Source organism: Amphiura filiformis, chromosome 16, assembly GCF_039555335.1.
Source record: "Amphiura filiformis chromosome 16, Afil_fr2py, whole genome shotgun sequence".
In the NCBI taxonomy this organism is placed as follows: domain Eukaryota; kingdom Metazoa; phylum Echinodermata; class Ophiuroidea; order Amphilepidida; family Amphiuridae; genus Amphiura; species Amphiura filiformis.
This window is the reverse complement of record NC_092643.1, coordinates 52,451,783-52,472,254: the sequence shown is the minus strand read 5'-3', so window position 1 is coordinate 52,472,254 and position 20,472 is coordinate 52,451,783. Positions and strand designations below refer to the sequence as shown.

The following is a 20,472-nucleotide window of genomic DNA, read 5'->3' as shown; positions in this document are numbered from 1 at the left end:
TCTTTTTCAATGGTTAGCCAACAAGCAGCTGCTTCCATGGTGAGCATAGACTCCTCAATAAGGAAAAAAAACTGGGCCAATTGTCATGCAATAGCCTCTTTACTCAATGTACATTGCGAGAGGAGAGAGCGTGTGCATACTCAAGTAGTGAGCTACATTTACTATTGCCCTTTGTATTTCACTGAATACATTAGTCCCTGCCACACCACATCACAGTTGAATATGACGACGACTTAAGAGTAGCTACGAGGAAATAGCATTTCTAGAATCAATTCATCTCACAGCAAATACTTATTTTTTCAATATCCATTATATAATATGGAGAGTAGTGGAAAACGATGTTTTTAATAAGTTGCAATATTCAGACTCAATTTATGCTAGAAATCAATTTGCCCATCGATTTTGATGAATTCAGGCGTTATACGCATGGATCATTTTTATTCCCATCCCAATATAAGAAATCCTAAGCATTGCCATTTACGACTAGAAACAGAAAATGCCAGGATCGCTCGCTAAATAATCCGTCTGCTAATAGGTTGTGCGAGTGCCACCAGTGATGTCATCTCCAGTGCATCATGGGAATTTGAGCTAACTCGGGCAAACGAGGGTTGACTTGGGGTCATCACGTGCCAAGTGTCATCAAGTAAACAATACATCAATACCAGCTTAAAGCAGCCAATATCATATTGCCTGCCTATTAATCAATCGCCATGACGACCAATTAGGGTGGTTATCAATATTACTTAGCGGATTGTTTTTGTTGAGTATTTGTGTTATACATATTAAGAGGTTATTAGTAATATGCCTCGCTGTTACTTCCTCCAATGGATACAAAGGAAATTAATTTTAAAAAGCTTCCAACTAAGAATTTGTCCTCTCATACGTGAACGGAAGACGGCACAAATTATTAATATATTAATTTATTACAAAGATGAAACTAGGACAAAATTACTGTCAACATGGACATTTTTGCACGATAATAATTTTGCGCTTTGCAATTTTTAATTGTTTCACTTGTTCTTATAGTCATGACTCTTAAGCTTTCTTACAATTACCAATACAGAAAATGAATGTTCTTGTGCGTTGTTATTTTCATGGTAGCTCCTTTGAATGCAAAAAGCGCGTAAATAAATACAGCGTGAAAATTTCCATTCGCATAGCATGACAAAGTAGATACGTGTACAGTCACAATGTTCCATGAGAGTCAAAATTAGGGCACGGCAATATCAGTCATAAGCAATAATTATTTATATATTAATTTGTTTGTGGCATAAAGCATTACCATCATTTACCGGTATTAGAATATTGTATTATAAAAACTGCTCATGATAATGCTTTTATGCCATGCTCCTAAAGTCATTTAGTTTATCATTAGGCCTATTAGCTAGAGACATGCGACTTGTGTGGGTAGAAATTACAGATTGTGTAGCTCCCCCCCCCCCCACCATATTGCATGCCACAGAGCGAGACATTTTCATTGATTTTGCAAAATTGCAAAAAAAATTGTGCAGACTATGAGGGGTTGCATGGTACTTTTGTTCCACATTGAGTGAGTTTGTAAAACGTTCTGAAGATTGCGGGGGAATTGCACAATATTTTTCAAATTGAGTGGATCCTTTCTTAAATTGCCAACCTCTTGCACTGCTCTCACCTCCATCTGTTTATACCAGCTCACAGAATGGTAGAAGCTCACCAAATGGTTTATTTTTTATAAAAATGCCCCATAATCTTAAATTGGTGGCCATTTTGACACATTTTTCAGCCAGTCACTGAACAGGGATGAAGGATCATTTACTTGACAGCTGGCCGCTACCATGGCAAACTACCAAAATAATTTATCAAAATAACCTATTTGGATATGCTAAATTCTTGCTAGCTTCCCCTCACTCTTATGAATGTGTTATAACAAATTAGTTAGTGACAAATTGGAGTGTTCAACTTGACTGTTGACCTCTGATTCACAACTCATTCTGGAAACACTTCACATTTTACATTATTTGAGCTGCAAATTGATCCATCTTTGATATTTATGGTGTGAATATTAATCTTCTTTCATGCTTTCATAAAATTTAAAATCTGCTCATTTATAGTCCATTTTCAAGAATAGCAAAACACCATCAAATTTCAACTTTGAAATATATCAATTTGGACTTGCCAATAAGCATTGTAGTTCCACACTCGTGACACTCAGGAAATTAATTCCTAAATCCAAACATTTATGTTGAAACAAACTACAAGCAGTCAAAAGATGTATGATGATCAATGATCAAAGACATTTATTATTGATGAGACTATCACAAACATAATTGTACCCAGTACTGTAAGCCATTTTCTGATGTATGATTAGGAAAATGAAATTGTAATCATTCCCAACATTTTCTCACTTCTCTGATGGATTGTTTTCTGGAAAAATTGTGAATGTCACAAGTAATAATTTCATAATTTGTTATGTGTTCATAATTATTAGACTGAAAGCATGTCAATGTTTCACATAAATTCCACTTACAGACAGTGTCATCTTGCATTTTTCCCTCCAGAAAGCCACAAATTTAGCGCCAAGTTATTTAAGTGAAAAGGTTTGGATGCGAGTAGCGATAGGAGAGAAGAGTGAGACGATGAGGCTAGCTATCTTTGGCAAACAATTGAGATTCTCTCCAGAATTGTCTCGGAACATTTGATGAAGCACTATGTGCTAATAGGGCAGTCCATAAGGGCTAGATAGTGTTACGGCTTACGTGCAACTGTATACGAGGGGGGAAGTGTAAAAGAGCAAGCGCCAGGAGGGCCCACTACAACTCAACGATTCCCATCTTCCTTCAATAGGATCCCACTACCAATTAATTTCATCTCGGCTTCTATTTGTTCCTGCCTATATGTACCTCTTGCTTTGCATTGCCAATGAGCGAGAACTTGAAAGTGCATATATGCAGTAGGGCTTGCCGGAGTTCATAATGATAAGATAGCGCCATCCAAACGCAGTGCGGTTTTTCCCCCCGACTCTTCATATCACTTGACACTGGGGGCGTATTTATCTTACATGCGCCGCATGATTTCGAGCATCTAGGCTAAGTATCACAATTTAGGCTCTTGGCCTGTTAGACAAATAAATATAATTCATCGCTGAATGCAAACAATGAAACTCAATACAATTATTTGTAATGTTAGAAAACCGAACATAGCATTTTATATCACTAAAGAATAGGCCTGCATGAAAAGTTTGGTATGAAAGTGTTGAACACATAAACATACTAGTTTTACTACATTGCAAGTAAAATTAAAATTTGATGCTGCATGAGCCACTTAACCCTAACGTCCAAGGTGCTTTTTGGCGAGGGGGAAGGAAAGAAGGAAGGAAGGAAGGAAGGAAGGAAGGAAGGAAGAAAATAAGCCATTTGAATACATGAGCAAACATGAAAACAAGTCCTCTTTTAGCTGTTCACAGGTAGAGCATTCAAACACTAAACTTCTTGTGGAGACTGCACTTTGAACTTGACATCAGCTATGAACATAGAGGGCAGTAGTGACAGTAGTGGACGCTGACCACTACTTGTTTTCATTGTACACATGTCCCTTGTACAAGTCACTCCTTCGCTACACATACAATTATAAACTGGGAACAGCCCGCTAATCCGAAAGGGTTTTAAAGCATTCATGTTATGATTAGGGTTAGCGATAATGTTAGGATTAGGGCTAGCATTAGGGTTAGTGTTGGGTATACATACTGGGTATGGGCAAGTGTTAGGATTAGAGTTATCATACAGTTTTGGGTTTAGGGTTATGTTTAATTAGGGCAAGGTTATGGCTTAGGTCATAGGATCGGGTTATAGGGCAAAGTTTAAAATTGGGGTTAACGTTTGGGTTTTCGGGCTAATGACCCTTTGGACTATAGACCTGTAAACAATAAATTGCAAACACCATTCCCTCACAACACACTTGTCACACACCTTTTATGCAATACACCAGTAGGTTGAAATCCGCTATAAAATGGAACCCAATTTGTGACATTATTTCTCTGTAGTGAATCCTCCCCAAAACTAGAACAATTCAATACACTCTTTGTGTGTCACTTTAATTTATGCTTCTCATCTTCAATGCTGCTTTATGTTGCGCAACATTTCTAACTTTCTTATTGTCACCCCCAATCTTAAAGGAGAAAGGGTATTCTAGTACCTCAACCTATTCTAATATTCAAAATTGAGAGCTTGCTCTTCGTCATTTTTCAAAACCCATATCCAACATCTTTGTTAAAAATGCTGTGTGAAAAAATGACGGTAGAATCTGTAATTTCGACAAGACTTCAGGGCAAGTATGAAACATCTTGTTAGAAGGCTAAAACTAATGCTTGCACTTTCCTATTCATACTCAACATTTCAAACTTTGAAAGGGGCAGAAAAGACTCCAAAGGTGAATGAGCTTGCTTTCAAAACTGGATTACAACTTCCACACGCAAACATTCAAACATAACCTACAGACTTAATATTTATCCTAAACTACTACGAGGACTATTCACCGCAATATTAGCCAAATTGATCTTTCTTTTCCACGCTTTTCACAAAATGTATTTTCATGTTCGCTAATTGAGCCCCGGCACTCTTATTCCGACAAGCTCAATACAAAATTCTACCACTCAACTGAGAACACACTAGTTCCGACATCTTAAGCCGCTCCCCAAATATTTCCCCAGCAAATCACATTACTAAGAGTCTTGAGTAGAGAAATATTTCACCATTGTGTGAAAACATATCTCCGCAGCAGAAATCCCATCGTGATTATGAAAAGCGATTCGCTCCTCGCCACGGTGTCCCAGCGGGCAAATATAAAATGAAGCTGTATTTTGCTGCCTGTTATTAATCTGTTTCGTGTTCAAGTCACTTCAGTGGAATCAGATCAGCTTGCTGACAAAAGCTGGCTGCAGGCAACCACCGACACCTTTTTCACTCTCTACTGATGAATAATGCAAGCCATGCGATGCAGGCAGCCATCTTGAAGCAGTAACCCTACCATTTTAATAGTATGCTCACTGACTGTGGCTGCCATTATGCCAAGATTGGTAACCTCTATGTTATGTACATCACCACCTTGCAACCCTTATGCTTTCCTATCATCTACTAAGTGTCTAAAAGAACTGTTTTTTTTTAGTTTTACTCAAAATAAATGCCTATCTTAATTAAGAACCACTGGACCATAAGGTTTGTTTAGCTGACAGGGACCAAAACACCATGGCTAGGCTTTTAATTTTCCTTGGTTATTTCTTGAAGATAAAGAATGGGTTCAAATCCTTGAAATTTTTCAACAACATTGAAAGCATTTTCTCAAAGGTGCACTGCTCACATTTTAACTTTAACTGGGAGTTTTGATTTTATAGCAAGCTTTGAAATAACTATTGAATACCCTTCAAATACTAACTGTCACTATCTCTAACTTAATAAAGCCCTTTTCCTACACCCAAATAAAACCCTATCCAAACCTTAACCCTTAACACTAAAACAAGCAGTACAGAGAAGATCCTGCAGTTATCTGGATGTTTCAAACATTCTTTTTCCAGGTTTTGAGTTAAATTGCCCTAGTTTTGGTACTTAAGCAGACATTGCAGTGTATTGCAGTGGCCCAAAGAACAGTACTTTCTCTCAGGGTAGATTATCCTGCTGCCACTTTTTGGTTAGTAGCATCTAGAGTTATGAGAAAAATACAAGCGTTCTCATGACAAATCTCAATACATTAGAGCAAGACTACTAACAATTTCACCAGTAAGCCTCATTAATGTTGTACTTCATATATATTATATATTCATAAGACATATGGAATTGTCTTCATCTTGACACTAGTGGGAAATAAAGCCTGACATCCACAATATGACAAAAGGTTGAAATGCACATTGAAACAAGTGTCTAAACTATCACTGTGTGAAATCTCACTTTTGCATATCTTCAATAAGATCATTTCCTCATTGAGTTACACACATAATTATGAGGACTTCATTTCATTTACGAGCCAAAATTATCCCACTCCCAATGACATAATTCAATAACCTCCAGTCAACATTCATACCACAAAAGTTGACCTGTGAGGTATGAGTTTTTGAATACAACAAAAGCCATTGGGGTTGGGTTTCAAAAGCCATTCTTTAAATATTATACAAAACATTTTGGGGTTAAGAACTGTGCCTCACAGATGAGCATGTTCAAGTTCTTAGTGATTTTGCGGCACACCAGCTGCAACGCCGCCAGAGCTGATGGAACCAAATTATGCTATTTGCCACTAGATGGCAGCAGACTCGATTTTGTATATCTCAGACTAAGAGTTCTAGCTTGCTCAGCTCTAGTGCCACTCACATTCATGATGAGAGCTCATTAGACATCATTTGACTAATTGAACAAACACCAGCCAAGAGGCTAGTCAGTGTCAATAAATGAGAATTACTGAGGAGAAGTGAATGTGCACAAGTTAAATTAAAGCGATAATAAAATTATGATTTTGATCAAATCTTTTGTTATTCATTGCCAGATATTACAAACTAATATTAGTATTTACTCTCTTAGAGATAATTTGGGTGCACCAAATGAAGTATTTTTTCCCAATTTGTCCCAATTTTAGCTCAAAAAATCCTAGTCAAATTGACTCATTGTAATTCAGAATCAAATTCTTTCCTCAAATCTAACTTACGACCTCTGAGTAAACACTGATATTAACAACTGTCGGAAAGGTTTTCTGTCCATGGCAAAATAAAGGTAAATTGCAGAAAATCATGCTTACTATCTCTGCCGCAAAATTGTGGAGCTCTATGAGGGATTTATTGTCTAAAATTCAAAATTGCTCTGATCCTACAAACACAGCACTTTGGCTGATTTCAATTCGTTTGGACATGATTGTGTAAACATTTCAAATAATTATACTTGCCAAAAATCAGATTTGAAACAAATTTAACAAATTCATTTAAAAGGACCCTACATTATAGCTTTAATCAAATTATAACTAGAAATAAGATGGGTTAAAGTAGTAATAGCAGGAAATTTGTCCAGCAGTAGATTGGCATGATTTTGTGATGATAAGACTACTTGTCTGTCTGAATGTCAAACAAGTTTACCATAATACATCAATGACAGCTCACAAGTGTTTTCATTACATAGTAGCCAGAAGTGAATTTGACCAGCATGTCTTCATTGAAATCAAATTTGACAATTTCCTGATCTAATCACCCTGTACATCAAAATCCAATATGGGTTGGTTTCCTTGAGGTATCAATAATTGTTTTAAAATAGTAAGTCCAGTTTTCAATTTGATATATCGTATTTCCTTGAATAGTCACCCCTGGGTGCATTGCATTTTCCAAAAGGGGGACGTTTATTAAAGGTCATTTTTAGAACGATAATTCACCTTAAAATCACTAGGTAAGCTTAAAACTCACGCTAGGTAAGCTTAAAACTCACGCTGAAATGAACTATGAACTTAGGAACAATGAATTCCGGTTCACTTTTAAGTTTACATTGGTAAGCTTACTACACAAGATAGCACAAAAATATCAACATCTTGGTTGAAAAAAGTGGTGGTGTGTTTATTTGAAGGAGAGGTAGGGTGACTATTCGAGGAGAATATAGGCCTACACAATTATTTTTCAGATTTTCAAGCTTACAGTAATTTTTGGGGTCATTTAACCTCTTCCACTTCCCCCTCCCCCCCCTCCCAAAAATATATATCCAGACCAATCGGCGCAGTCTATATCCGCCCGTAGTTTCGCCTTTTTGATACAAGCCAGTCAGTCAACCAAGTCCCATACTTCAACACTGTAATTGGTTCTACTGGTCATGTTGATTATCAAATCAAATTGGTAACCATTACACAAACAGATGTTGAATCATGTCCCCATGATACTAGCAACAACTGAATACTCACTCACTCAATATTGGTATTATCATCATAGGGTGAATTGCACTTTGTGTAAAATAAATGTCTGTAATTTCTTCATCCACTAAATCTTCTAGCTGCCATTTAAATCCTTTTTTTTAAATGACCATCATACAAGCAAATTGGATTTGCCCTATTAACAAAGGTATAGTGTGCAACCTAGACTAAATGTACCTAGGATTACTTTAAAATCTTAATCTTGAAATTTGTTGTGAATATTGTCCGAAGAAAATGGGTCCAACCAGTGTGGTGTTGTCAAACTTTCTGAGCTCCAGTGTAATAACGTGGCAAATTGGCCCCACAAGCTGTGATAAACCTGTTCTCAATTTCACCTAGTGGGCCAATGATCTTACAAATAATGTGCAGCAAAGCAGCACAATGGCCTAAAAAGCTACAGCAGTACAGCTAGCCCCTTCATGTGGAAGTTATACATGATGAACAACTAATAAGCTATGCCGCAGATGTGTAACTTCTACTCTATACTCTGATCAGCTCATAAATAGGTGGGACTTTTACATAACATCATGGATTGATATAGAATGATAATGTATACAAATCATCGACACAAACTGCGCAAACGCACTGCTAGACTGATGTGCGCTTTATTGACTTGCAAAGTAATAAAAACTGAATAATTCTCACTTTATATATTCAACGAGCTGATCCTAGTATAACCATTCCCTGGCAAACATTCTCTGGTTGTCTCTTGATTTTCTCTGGTCAACAAAGACTCAAAGGCGCAGAAAATCTCTGACCTTGTGTATAGCATTATGCAAACTTACCTCAAAAACATTCTCTTTGCAGCATGCATCAACCTACCTTTAATGTAGCGCAATCACTGAGGCTCAACTGCTTGTCCCATCCATGCTATGTCAAAATAAAATACTTTATAAATATACAATACAGTGACCAGACTTTCCTCAAAAGTGGACAAACTTACATGTTCAGCTAAGCTCATACATGATACAGTATTGATCGCACTGATATCGCCATCAAAATAGATGAGCTTACATGGATTGTCATCACTCTCACGATGTGTGAAACTTGAAGAAATGTGATTTTGAACAAATCAATCATGGCTATTCCAGTTGAAATCCATACACCCCCTATGGATTGAAGACATGACCTAGCACAGGCTCTGTGCTGAACTCCGATACCTATGATGATCCAAGATATTCCACCAATAGTACCTCGCTTCACTCGCTATTTGAGAGGCGTCACCAGTGTTCGAATTACGGAAAAATAAATGGTTGTCCCACAGGCAACCAGGTTACAATTTCTGGTTGTCCGTCTAAGTTTTTGGTTGTCCGTACTTGGAACAAGTTTTTGCTATTATCCGCGTCACGGTTTGTGAATGAGGCTAGTTCTAGACATTGACCTTAATCTTCTACACAGGGAGTGTGAATTTCAAAAGGGCTTACCTGAATGAGTGATCTATTTAGGCGATTAAGATCAAGTCTTCCATAGGGGGTATGGATCTCAACTGAAACAGCTCAATGAGACACCGATTATGATGAGATTCAAATGAGCCAATCAAGTTCTCACTACCATATTTCCAAACTAAATGTAGCATCTAGTTCAGCTTTGGCAATACTTGTCCAAGAATTGTGACAGTGACTTGACTTTACCTGTGTGAAATAAAATGTCAAGTTTGTCCACAATTTGGTTAATTCAGTCAGGCCAATGACATTATAAAACATGCTCGATTTAGTAGTGGATTCAGATGGATGGAGGCACTGAGACTAGTAAGTGCCAGGCTGCTCAAGCCAAGGATATTTCTATTTCAATTTATCTATAGGCCCAGGAAAAAATAAGAAACTGGGGTGTATTTGGCACTCAAGCATGCATGTTTGTAACCTGTTTGGCCCCCTTTTAGCCCACAAATAAATAAAGTTGAAAACCACTGACCGAAATCTTAAAATCTGACGTAAGAATTATGTGAGCAAGATTTCATTTCTCAGTTATTGCCATGTGGAGACAGTTCATCACCACTCCTTTAAATCCACTACTGAACTAAGCATTGAGCACACAAGAAATTTATATTTACAATTCATAAAGAATATCAACGCATCTGTCACACACAAGTAACACCTTTTGGTAAGGTAATGGCATATTGGTTATCTTTCAATATCAGCATAACGATCAAGGCAAAACAAAAATTTAGATTTCAAGATTTAACTCTGCATTTTTGTATCATTTTTGAAATCTACATGATCAATGCACTCAAAATGAAAACAATCAATACCTTTTTATTATTATTTTGTTTTTCATTATGCTCTTGTATACAAGACCTAGACTGTAAGAACCTGCAACAATAGTTTTAAAATGTTTATTTTTGTCCTGTATAAAGCCATAGAGTAAAAGTGTACTAGGTACAGAGTGTTAAATATAGGTCAAAATCCCAAGAGAAATGATCGTCTCGCCTACTTTAAGGGTGCATTTCTCTTTTTGAAAGAGTAAAGCCAGATTTTACAATTGCACTAGGTCACTAATAAGGCTGTGACCTATCGGGTAATGACGTATTCGGGTACCCGAGGTAAATTTCGGGCGGGTAACCGGGTACTGAATTGCAAAAAAAAAAAAAAATTTTTTTTTTTTTTTTTTTTTTTTTTAAAGTTTTTTTCAAAGTTTTTTTTCGGTTTTGTAGTGTTTCTGGACCTAGACCTAAATGCTAGGATCATGGTTGACCTAAAAAAAATATTAAAAAAAATTGAATTTTGCACATTGTTTTGTAATTTTAATATGTAAATTGATTTAATGTTTTCATGTCATACTCTATTAATGATATCAAAATGCATTGAATTTGAATTTAAAAATTACAAAACAATGTGCAAAATTCAATTTTTTTTTTTTTTTTTTTTTTTAGGTCAACCATGATCCTAGCATTTAGGTCTAGGTCCAGAGACCTCAAAACCGAAAAAAACTTTAAAAAAAATTTCAAAAAATTTTTTTTTTTTTTTTTTTTTTTTTTAATTGGGTAATCCGTAAATGGAATTTGTATCCGGGTAGGGAAAAAACGGGCGGGTACCCGAATATCCGGGCTTGAGTCACTGCCTTAGTCACTAACCAGATTGGCCCAAGACACACAACATACACGGATACACGTACAACCTATTAGATGTAGTATCATTCTGGGCCCCAGGCCTATACTGGCACTGTAATCAGACCTAGATGAACCATCACAGCCAGGACTGGATTCCCAAGTTTTCATCAAGTAAACTACATGTCATATAGCTGAAGTTTTTGAGAGGAATCAAACCAAAAACTGGCTTTTACTATTTCAAAAACTTAAAGACACTTTGTTGCAAGTTCTTTCATTTGAATTTTAAAACTAGCCCAAATTTTCCACATTAGAATACTCTGAGGGCTTGAATATCACACACAACAAGATGGCTTTCACTATTTATAACTAAATAAATCGGGGGGGGGGGGCTCTTGTGAACATTTTCACAATATAACCGACTCTAAGAATTAGTCATTAAAATTAAAATTAAAGAACAGAAGTGAAAAACTGATATTAGAATGACTTTTAAGACATGAGCTGTATCAACATCAATTTTTTATCAAAAAATCAAACCATTGAAGTATTAATTCTGGGTTACTTTTTCCCCTATCTTAAAATATGTTGACATTTACATGTACTCAAATAGTTCCTATTCCTGGTGGAAATGTATACAAACTAAATGTCTTATGAAACTGACATTTTCTTTCCAATTTTTTTAAGCAGGCTGCTTTTCAACACAAATTTGACCACAAATCACAATGGTGTATTGTGTAGTGAATAAAAGGTTTAAAAATAACATTAGTTTCAATGCTTTAGCAGTACTGCTAAATATATTTTCCTCTCAATTATGGTCTAATTTACTTCAATCACTTATTTTGTGCAATAATACTTATTTGAGGGGGGGGCATTTTAACAGCAAAAACAGCCGTTCAGTTACGTGGAAAAGATGTGAAATTTCTGATCGCCATTTGATTTGGTAACTAATAGAGAGCAGCGATTTTTGTAATCATTATTTTGGGCAGCGGGAGGTAGATACGTAAATCAAAGCAATCCCAAAAAAGTTCTGTGAACAATTTTTCGTCAAACTTAATCTATGTGTATAGAGTCTCAGTAAAACCATTTTTTTTTTTCATGTTTATATCCCTTTGAGGAAAGCTATTTAAAGAACAACTGAACCAAACTTGATTGTTTTCATTTGAATACATTTACATACAGATATCAAATACAATCACAAATAATAGGTTGAAAAATATCTTGCCACTGGCAATATGTTAACTGCTTTGATAGAGTAAAATAATGTGGGAGTTTCAATTGAAGTCAAACCGATGCAAATACAAGAGGCGATAAAATTAGACAAGTGAGTGACGTACATAGGCCATAAACAAGAGAGTGAAAAGATGAAATCACTCATCTTGCAGCGTGATATGATCACACTCAGTAAATGTGTCATTTTGTTGCTGAAATCATAAGCTCATAACATAAAAAAAAATCATTGTTGTGTTGGGAGGATTCTAAATCCTGAAAAAATCAGGGTCACATTTTTTTTTTTTTTTTTGAATGACGATTTTTACAGATGCTCAGTTATCCAGTAAGTCAAAATTGACAAATGTCCCTTATGGAAGAAGCATTGAATTTGATATTTTGGGGGGTTTTTTTGGCCCAATAATAAAAATTAAGGCCATCATTATTATACATGTAGTCCAGAGTCTTCTACAGTGCATATGAATGTTGAGTCTAGGATTTGTGATATACACACAAATGCACATAAAACAAGAATGAATATGCATGTGCTTGAAATTTATTTTTTTGAAATTGTTTTGCTTTTGACATGATTATTTTTTGATCTCAGAAAATGTTTATCTACTTAAGATGATGTTATTCAAAATGGACGCACATTTAAAACGGGAGTAAAACACAGATGACAATTGATTTTATTTGGCAAGCATCTCCTTTTGTTTGATCGCATCTTATCATCTTCCGCATCAAGTTTCATCGTCATCTCAAGCAAGTTTTGATACTCAAGGGATCACTCCATCAAAATAATGCCATGATTTAAGGCGCTGACTCTCTGAATGTTATTGTTATAATACCATTATTCTACCATTGATACTTGTTTACATATTGCAGACATCTTTGTGTTCTTAAAAGCATCATTATATCTGCATTTTAATACTTTTTATTCCACAAAGAGATTTACAAAATGTGTGAGCATTGAAGTACTCACACATTATACACTTCCTTTGTCCTGTTATTACATATCATATCAGATGATCTGAAATCTCAAATCTACAGCAGGTCTTTTCCTGTTTTACAAGTCTCCTTAGAATAGAATCACTTATAGAAACAACCTGTCTCAGGCCTGATGTAGGCCTATACTCTTGCACAACTTTCTCGCCAAATGCTGTGTTGCTTTTGTTTGCTCCAGCACAGCATTGTGCAATTATATACAAAATATAGAACTTAATCATAACCTTAGGTATTGCTGCATTGTTGCGTTCTGATAGAGTCACCTCTTGGCTTTGGTTCCAAAAAGCTGTATCGGAAGCAAACCACCCTCTAATATCACTGCCATGTTGAACAACACTTTTTTTTCCTTTGACAATCTGGCTCAAATTTAATTGCAAACTTGTTGTGAAGTATACATCAGGCATAGATCTGTTGTTCCTTATAAAAATGCAGTAATTGCTTTGTTAATTACTCCCTAATACTGTCTTTTGTCCTGGGTAGCAGGTGTATTTAAATCAGTTTGCTCATAAAACAAAACAAAAATGCAACATCTACAACAAAATAAACTGAGATATTGAGATTTAATTGCAAACTTGCTGTGAAAATATACATCAGGCATAGATCTGTTGTTCCTTATAAAAATGCAGTAATTGCTTTGTTAATTACTCCCTAATACTGTCTTTTGTCCTGGGTAGCAGGTGTATTTAAATCAGTTTGCTCATAAAACAAAACAAAAATCCAACATCTACAACAAAATAAACTGAGATATTGAGATTTAATTGCAAACTTGTTGTGAAGTATACATCAGGCATAGATCTGTTGTTCCTTATAAAAATGCAGTAATTGCTTTGTTAATTACTCCCTAATACTGTCTTTTGTCCTGGGTAGCAGGTGTATTTAAATCAGTTTGCTCATAAAACAAAACAAAAATGCAACATCTACAACAAAATAAACTGAGATATTGAGATTTAATTGCAAACTTGCTGTGAAAATATACATCAGGCATAGATCTGTTGTTCCTTATAAAAATGCAGTAATTGCTTTGTTAATTACTCCCTAATACTGTCTTTTGTCCTGGGTAGCAGGTGTATTTAAATCAGTTTGCTCATAAAACAAAACAAAAATCCAACATCTACAACAAAATAAACTGAGATATTGAGATTTAATTGCAAACTTGCTGTGAAAATATACATCAGGCATAGATCTGTTGTTCCTTATAAAAATGCAGTAATTGCTTTGTTAATTACTCCCTAATACTGTCTTTTGTCCTGGGTAGCAGGTGTATTTAAATCAGTTTGCTCATAAAACAAAACAAAAATCCAACATCTACAACAAAATAAACTGAGATACTGAGATTTCTGGAAGCGTTTGAATCAAATCAAAACAGAGTCACCTGATTGTAGCTATACAATTTTCCACCCGGATGTGGCAGTGAAGTCAACGCGTTGAGGCAACAGTTTCATACACGCATCTATGCGATGTCTCTAACCACGTGCGTGTATACGTCAGCGCTTTGAGTCTCAACTCTGGCGATTTGAAGCCGAGTCCAATGAAATGTGCACTGACGTTACTATCACATCAGGGTGATAAATGGTATATACCAGTAGATCTGATACAGTTGGGGATGAAATCTAAACTCAACCACCGATTCCGTACAGTTTCTATTGTTCTAAACAATGGAAACCGGACAGTACAGTAAAACAGCATAATCAAGTACCCCTGGACGTTGACTAGGAGTAGGATGGTATGACCTACCTGATGTGTGAGAAGTTTCTTGTGATTCTTAGCGCGGTGGTCTGCATTGGTACTGTCTTCAAGACTTAGTCTATTCGGTTTCTTTTCCTTGCGTTCCTTGTTGATAGGTTTCCCTTCATTCTGAAATGAAAAATAAGAATGAAACAAAATGTTATGCCAAATTACAAATTCAATGGGATCAAAGATTCAAGTAGACTTCTACGTAGTCCACTTGCCAATTGTGCATACTCTGGATATTACATTTTTAAGCTTAAAACTCTGATTCAATTATTTGTGCACAATTGATAGATTTTCACATCTGATCTTTTCAGTCACCGTACTCCCTCTGTTTCCCAAGCTTCCCAAGTGGACTACTGACTTTGACTTGCGGTTAACATTTTTAACACGGGACTCTATGGAGAGTTGCCTAACTAAAATTGGTCATGATGTAATGCATCTTTAAATGAATCTGGCTTGTGATTGGTCGCCCAGATCTCGTTATTGTTTAAAACCTCCCGGCACGTACCATTACCATTAACTATACATGGTACACAACTAGCTATGGAATGCGGCGCTTTTGTGCTGGCGCGAAAGTTAGTGGATGAACGTACGCATCTAGCGCGTATTGTACCATCATGCTTAGTCTTGTGGTTAGATTTGATTGATAAACAAGTATGATTGACAGTGTGTTTTAGAGAATGAAGTCCCGGGGTAAAGTTCTGCTTAAAAGTGAAAGTCCATAGTCGATTTTTAACTTGAATAATAAACTGGCAGATTCTAAAATTAGAATTGTTCAGTATTGAAGTGCCATTATAGTTATGCCATTATGATATGTTGCATTCAATAATATAAGCCTACGTATATTTTACTTTTACTGTCACAAATATAATTATATAAACTTTTTCATAACCATTTTATACTAGTATTTTGATGTAATAAATATCAGTATGATTTCGAGTTCAACTGAATGCGTTCATCATGAATAATAACATATTTTTATTTATCAAAAATCGTCTATGGCATAGTCTAAGATTCAAGTAGCCAATAATAATAATTTTAATAATAATAATGGAGCGTATTTATACCGTGCAAAAATCATCAAAAAGATCTCAGGGTGCTAAAAACAAAAAGACAAAGGACACAGAGTGAAACTTAAAAAACCTTAAGATTAAGGGAAAGCATGTTGGAAAAAATAAGTTTTTAGACTACATTTGAATTGAGCGAGAGAAGTGATATTGCGGATGGTGTAAATATTTATAAACCTTTCATATTTTTGGTACAATTTTTACATAGCATTAACTTCACATTATTAATCAGGTACAAACGTTATTTTTGTCTCAAATGAAGGTAAATATTCTCTTAGACACATATATTGTATCTTAAATTCAATCACATACGTATGGTTATTTTAGTTATTGATAGTTTATTTAAAAGCGATGTTGCACTGTTTTGTTGCTGAGAGAACAGCATGCCACACTAAGAGGTCTGAACAGAAATGGGCTATTCCAGTTGAAATCCTTACACCCCTGTATGAAAGACGTGACCTAAATCTTTCACACAGGGAGTGCAGACTTCAAATGGGGTCACTCATTCAGGTTAACTGAATGATACTCCCAGTGTGAAAGATCAAGTCTTCCATACAGGGAGTATGTATCTCAAATGGAATAGCATAAAATGTGCAGAAATGGTGCAGGTCTATTTTGAGTTTTGACATTCAGATTGAGAATTCAGAAACGTAGTGCCAGTGAGAGTTTGTCTGTCACACAGACAGGATCACCAATATCATTAACAGCAATGTGAGAAACATGTCAGTGATATTTTCATTTATAATGGGTATGTGAACCCTGAAGTGTATGGCAAACGTTTTGCAACAAATAATCTTTTAACACTCCAGATGTTCACATTCACTGTTTTTTTTAAATTTTTTAACCAAAGTGCCAAACTTGTACTTGTAAATAAATAAATAACACAAAGCAAAACACAGTTAAAGGGGTGTGGGAACACTGTAACCCAATCAATAGCCTCATTCCCTGTTTTTTAGCATCAAAACTGAGATTTTAGTATCAGAAGCAAGCTCATTATTTTTTCTCCTTACCCCAGTAAAATTTGATGCCCAAGATGTTTCATTTAGGTGGCATGAACAAAACATAGTGAACTACCACTGGAAGTGTGTACTATCATATGAGGCATCATTAAATATGTTTTTGCTTCTCATATCATAAATCAAAAACCCTGGACCAATACAACTCAAAATTTGGAAAAGTATTGGTTTAATTAATGGTATGTGCCTTAGGATAGGAAACTGAACTTGAAATAAGTCCGACCATACCTGTCCCTTTAAATGGTTAAACTCATGTCACCAAAAATAGGAACTGTGAGTGTATAAAAGCACACAAGAAAAAGTGACAGCTTTCATTAATTTCAATCACTGAAAATGCATCAAACAAAGGGCATCAATTAATCAGTGTCACAAAATACCTGGTTCTGTGAAAAATTTTAATAAAATTTTAATAAAATTTTTAACACAGACAATGCGGAATTTGTACATAAATAGATAAAGTTCTGCTATTCTATTTGAAATCCACACTCCCCCTGTGGAAGATTTAGCTAGTCTTCCAGAGGGAGTATGGGTTTCAAATAAAACTTCCATGAGATGTTAGTCAAGTATAATACAGGGGGAACATGGGTTTCAAAATAATTAACCCTTGCCAATTCCATTTGAAAAACATACTCCCTCAGTCGAGGGATCTTCAAATGAAATATCCTAGTCTTGAATGGAACTTGACAAATTCCTGGCAAATCTTGCTTTTAATGTAAATACAAAAAATAAATGTTGATAGGACACAATAGTTCTGCGAGTCCACAAAAGATGTCATTTCACACAAGCATAACACTTACTCCACCCTCCCTTAAGTAGATAGCATTACAACCGCTTTAAGCAGAACGCAGGCGTTGGCACTTGACGTATCGATTCAGAGAACACGTTGACATATCTCTGTAATGTACAGTTTGTTTTCATCTATTGCTAAGCCGAATCAATGCCCACTTGACATTTTGTGGGAAAATTAACAATTTGAGTTCAAGTATATTTTAAAGCTAATAAAAAAAGGTGAAATGTTACATATTTTTGACTTGGCATATTATATATTAGATATTTCTGCTAAAACTGAATGATTGTGTCACTAATTACTTAAAACTATAGGGCCTATATTATATAATTTTTACAAGTTTTCTTTAATTTTCAAGTGACAAATCAACTGTGAGAATTACTGAAAGTGTAATTTACAAGTATTCAGCCATTGGAGTCTCTATGAAGCATATGAAGCAGATATCCACAATCAATCCTGAAAATACCAAGTTGGGTTTTTTCTTTCTTCACAGAAATGCTACGAAATATATTTTACAACGTTCCACCATGGGCACAATATGATCCACAACTAATGGTATCAAAGTTATTCGCACATCACATATATGTGACCAGCTCCAACAAAACCCGGAACAAGTCGCCAGACATATTTTTGAGTTATAGGCCTTTAAAAAAAAAATGGAATTCTTCATGGTATTTGACTGTTGGACTAAGTGACTTTCAAATCCTTGAAAGTACTTATTAAAAAGAGGTTTATTTAATCAATTAATAACAATATCAATTAATAACAGTTGAACTATGATAATTCCTATTCAATCCTATGTAAGGCAGTCAAACTAATTGGCCCTTTACTCAGAATAGCAATTGGGCAAAATATCAAAGTATCATTTACAAAAATATCCATATCTAGAAAAGTATTGATGTTATTTATAATTTTGGTATCATTTTTAAGTTAATTTTCTAGTACTTACATTTTTATTCAAATCATGAAATGCCAAAAATGTGACTTGTTCCTGGTTTTGTCAGAGCGGGTCACATATTTCAGAATTTGAGTTTTTTTTCTTTGGCTGTAAAATACTCTACATGTACTGTCAGCAACTGTATTTTATACACTAATAATTACATGTTTCTACAAAATCTCTGAAGCAAGAAGTCAGCGAGTTCAGTGTCCCTCTTTAGACATGCATGTCTAGGATTCCTAACACACGTGCTATAGGGATATAACAACAGATATATCTAGATGTTGTGAAATGTACTATGTATTTTTTGTTCTCATTTATTCATTGAGCAGCTTTATATTTTCACACATACTTCTGCAACATTTATGTAGTAAGAGGTCATGTCCCACATCACATGCTGACAAACATAAACCTATTATGTTGTTGACACAGTCGGTCCGAGTCCGATCCACTCAGAAAAAGAAAGTTAACCTTTTTATTTTAAAAAACTCAACTTGCTGATAAAATAAACTAAACTGCATGGTTATGAACTTTAAAGTGTCCAAATGTACACTCTTTTAATTTGCATCTTGATCATATCGTTTTATGTACATATTGGGGTATTGCAGTTGAAATCCATTACATCCCCTATGGAAGACATAACCTTAATCTCGAACAGGGAGTGTGCATTTCAAATGGGGTAATCTGAATGGGTGAATCCGTTTGAAATCTACACCCCCTGCGAAGGAAATTAAGGTCATGTCTTCCATAGGGGGTGTACTATGGATTTCAAATGGAATAGCCCAAATATGTAAAATAGTTAGGGGAAATAATCTATTTATATTCTTGTTTACACTACGTTGCTATTCATATCATGAACAGTTGAAAATCCATGTGACAAATCATGTTTACACAGACAACATTGTCTGCTGTTTAACTTAGCATAGAAATATGTCCCCATTCAAAACAAAACACCCACCCTTTCAATACACACATCAGATATATGTGTGGAATTATGTCCAGTGACGGTATTTGCCACAATTTTTCAGACCAAAAGCTGTCAAAGAAGCCCAATTTCTAGTTGATTAAAGGAAAAGACACCCCAAATCCATTATTTAAGGCACTTTAGTTGCATGTTATAACAAAGCAATGACCCAATTGGAAGGATAATCATTAAATCTCAATTGAGTATATTTCCTGTACTTTGCAATCTATCAATATTAAGTGGTTATAAAACACATGCAAATGGACAATTCAACACTTCAGTGATATGAAAACCTGTGAACATCGATGCAATAAAAGGAAATTATCCTCTTAAACGTTGGCCACATTTTTCTGAAAGTGCGGTATCGTTTCTGTGAGTGGCCCAATATACTAGCCCTACAGCTACAACCTGCCCTACAAGTTTAGTTTGTAGGTCAATTTTACAACTATAGCCTCCAAAATCCAATATCACCTACAAAACCGCACCACACTGGGCAGGTCGATTCTCTGATGAAATTGGTTTTTGGGGCTACCAATAGGGCTACCTTTGCGAATTTAACCATGATGATGTTTCGCTCATGCGTTCATCTTTATTGTACACATTGAATCTCCTTGAATTGCAACATGAAGATGTATTCGCATCAATGATGCACCATCATGGTTTAATTCACAGCAAATACCAGGCGGCGGATGACACAATCGAGCCGGCAACTTGTGAAACCGCCCGGCCGTATGGCATTTTCCAATATAGTCGGTTAGTTTTGTGGGGTTCATTATCGAACCCCAACGGTTTTAGCTTGTATTTATATTATTTATCA

General features: G+C 35.5%; 1 protein-coding gene across 1 annotated transcript in view; it reads right to left on the bottom strand.

Moving 5' to 3' along the window:
* The window catches only part of LOC140136185 (autism susceptibility gene 2 protein homolog), a 294,982-nt gene that overhangs the window by 220,276 nt on the left and 54,234 nt on the right, over window positions 1-20,472 (bottom strand). Inside the window, 1 exon segment of the mRNA XM_072157894.1 lies at window positions 14,888-15,007. Within this exon segment, the coding sequence (XP_072013995.1) occupies window positions 14,888-15,007 (120 nt within the window).